Here is a 1,184-nt window from a genome sequence, read left to right as displayed (position 1 = left end):
GTGTGTGTGTGTTAGTGTGTGTGTGTTAGTGTGTGTGTGTTAATAAATCCCGTTTGTTGGAATCCAGTCAATAATTCTGATTATTTTATTTTCATTTTATTGAATCTTCACTTCTTATCGACCTTCAGGACAAACAGGCGGGACGAGGTGAGGACAAACAGTCTCTCGTTGGACGCTCTGAAGCCCAGGACCGCTGTGTCCGAGTCCAGGCTGGACACCTGTTGCTTGGCGACCTGTCCCACCTGGCGGCCCTGCTTCCTGTTGAACAGGACGGTTTCCACGGGCGACGGCTGGCGGTACAGGAAGACGCGGCGCAGACACTCACACAGCGCGGCGAAGGAGAAGTCCGGGGCGCAGGTGGAGAACTTCCTGTCCCGCTTGGACGCCTGGACGTAACCTGAGACGACAGAGACGATGTGAGGACAGAGACACGTTAAAGGGACAGAGACGAGTTAAAGGGACAGAGACGATGTGAGGACAGAGACGATGTGAGGACAGAGACGATGTGAGGGGACAGAGACGATGTGTCCCTTTAACTGATTATCGTTTAATCAAAAATATTAAAAGTAAATTTAATCTGGTTTAGTTCACATCTATCCGTGCTTCCTGCCCGGATCACTTCCTGCTTCCTGTTTCCTGCTGTGATGTCACCGCCGAGACACCAGGAGGCGCTGCAGGATACAAACATCTGGCACAAGAGCCTGAAACCCGACCCGGTTCGTCCAGGACCAGAACTCCCAGAAACCGGTATGGAAAGCAACCCAGGACATCTGAGGTTCTCTGTCCCAGAGGTCTAGTCCAAGTTTCTGCAGCCAGTCAGTGTGTGAAGCTTCTCTGGGACGAAGCTCAGGTCCAAACCGACCCGCTCAGGTCCTCACCCAGGGCGTTGAAGGTGGCGACGTGCTCCCAGAGGTCGCCGGGTCGGTCCGGCCGCGGCTGCCACACCAGGGCGTCCACATCGTGGCGCAGACAGAGACACGGCATCTGGGACGGGTCCACGTCCACGGAGAACAGGAACTGATGTCCACCCAGGTTCACCTGGAGGACAGGCGGGGACAGACACGCCCATCAGAGAGACAGAGACAGGAGAGGGTCAGAGGTCATGGAGCAGGTCAAAGGTCATGGAGCAGGTCAGAGGTCATGGAGAGGGTCAAAGGTCATGGAGCAGGTTAGAGGTCATGGAG

At 55.1% G+C, this 1,184-nt stretch overlaps 1 protein-coding gene across 1 annotated transcript in view; it reads right to left on the bottom strand.

The window, feature by feature from the left end:
- Positions 1-62: 62 nt before the first annotated feature.
- nudcd1 (NudC domain containing 1) overlaps positions 63-1,184 on the bottom strand; it is a 13,697-nt gene continuing 12,575 nt past the window's right edge. Inside the window, exons 8-9 of the mRNA XM_017303251.1 lie at positions 879-1,069; positions 63-397 (exon numbers count right to left, since the gene is read on the bottom strand). Coding sequence (XP_017158740.1) covers positions 108-397; positions 879-1,069 — 481 coding nt within the window. The 3' untranslated portion in view covers positions 63-107. The remainder of the gene's footprint in view (positions 398-878; positions 1,070-1,184) is intronic.

This window comes from Poecilia reticulata, unplaced genomic scaffold, assembly GCF_000633615.1.
Source record: "Poecilia reticulata strain Guanapo unplaced genomic scaffold, Guppy_female_1.0+MT scaffold_232, whole genome shotgun sequence".
NCBI lineage: Eukaryota > Metazoa > Chordata > Actinopteri > Cyprinodontiformes > Poeciliidae > Poecilia > Poecilia reticulata.
This window is presented reverse-complemented; position numbering and strand designations above follow the sequence as displayed.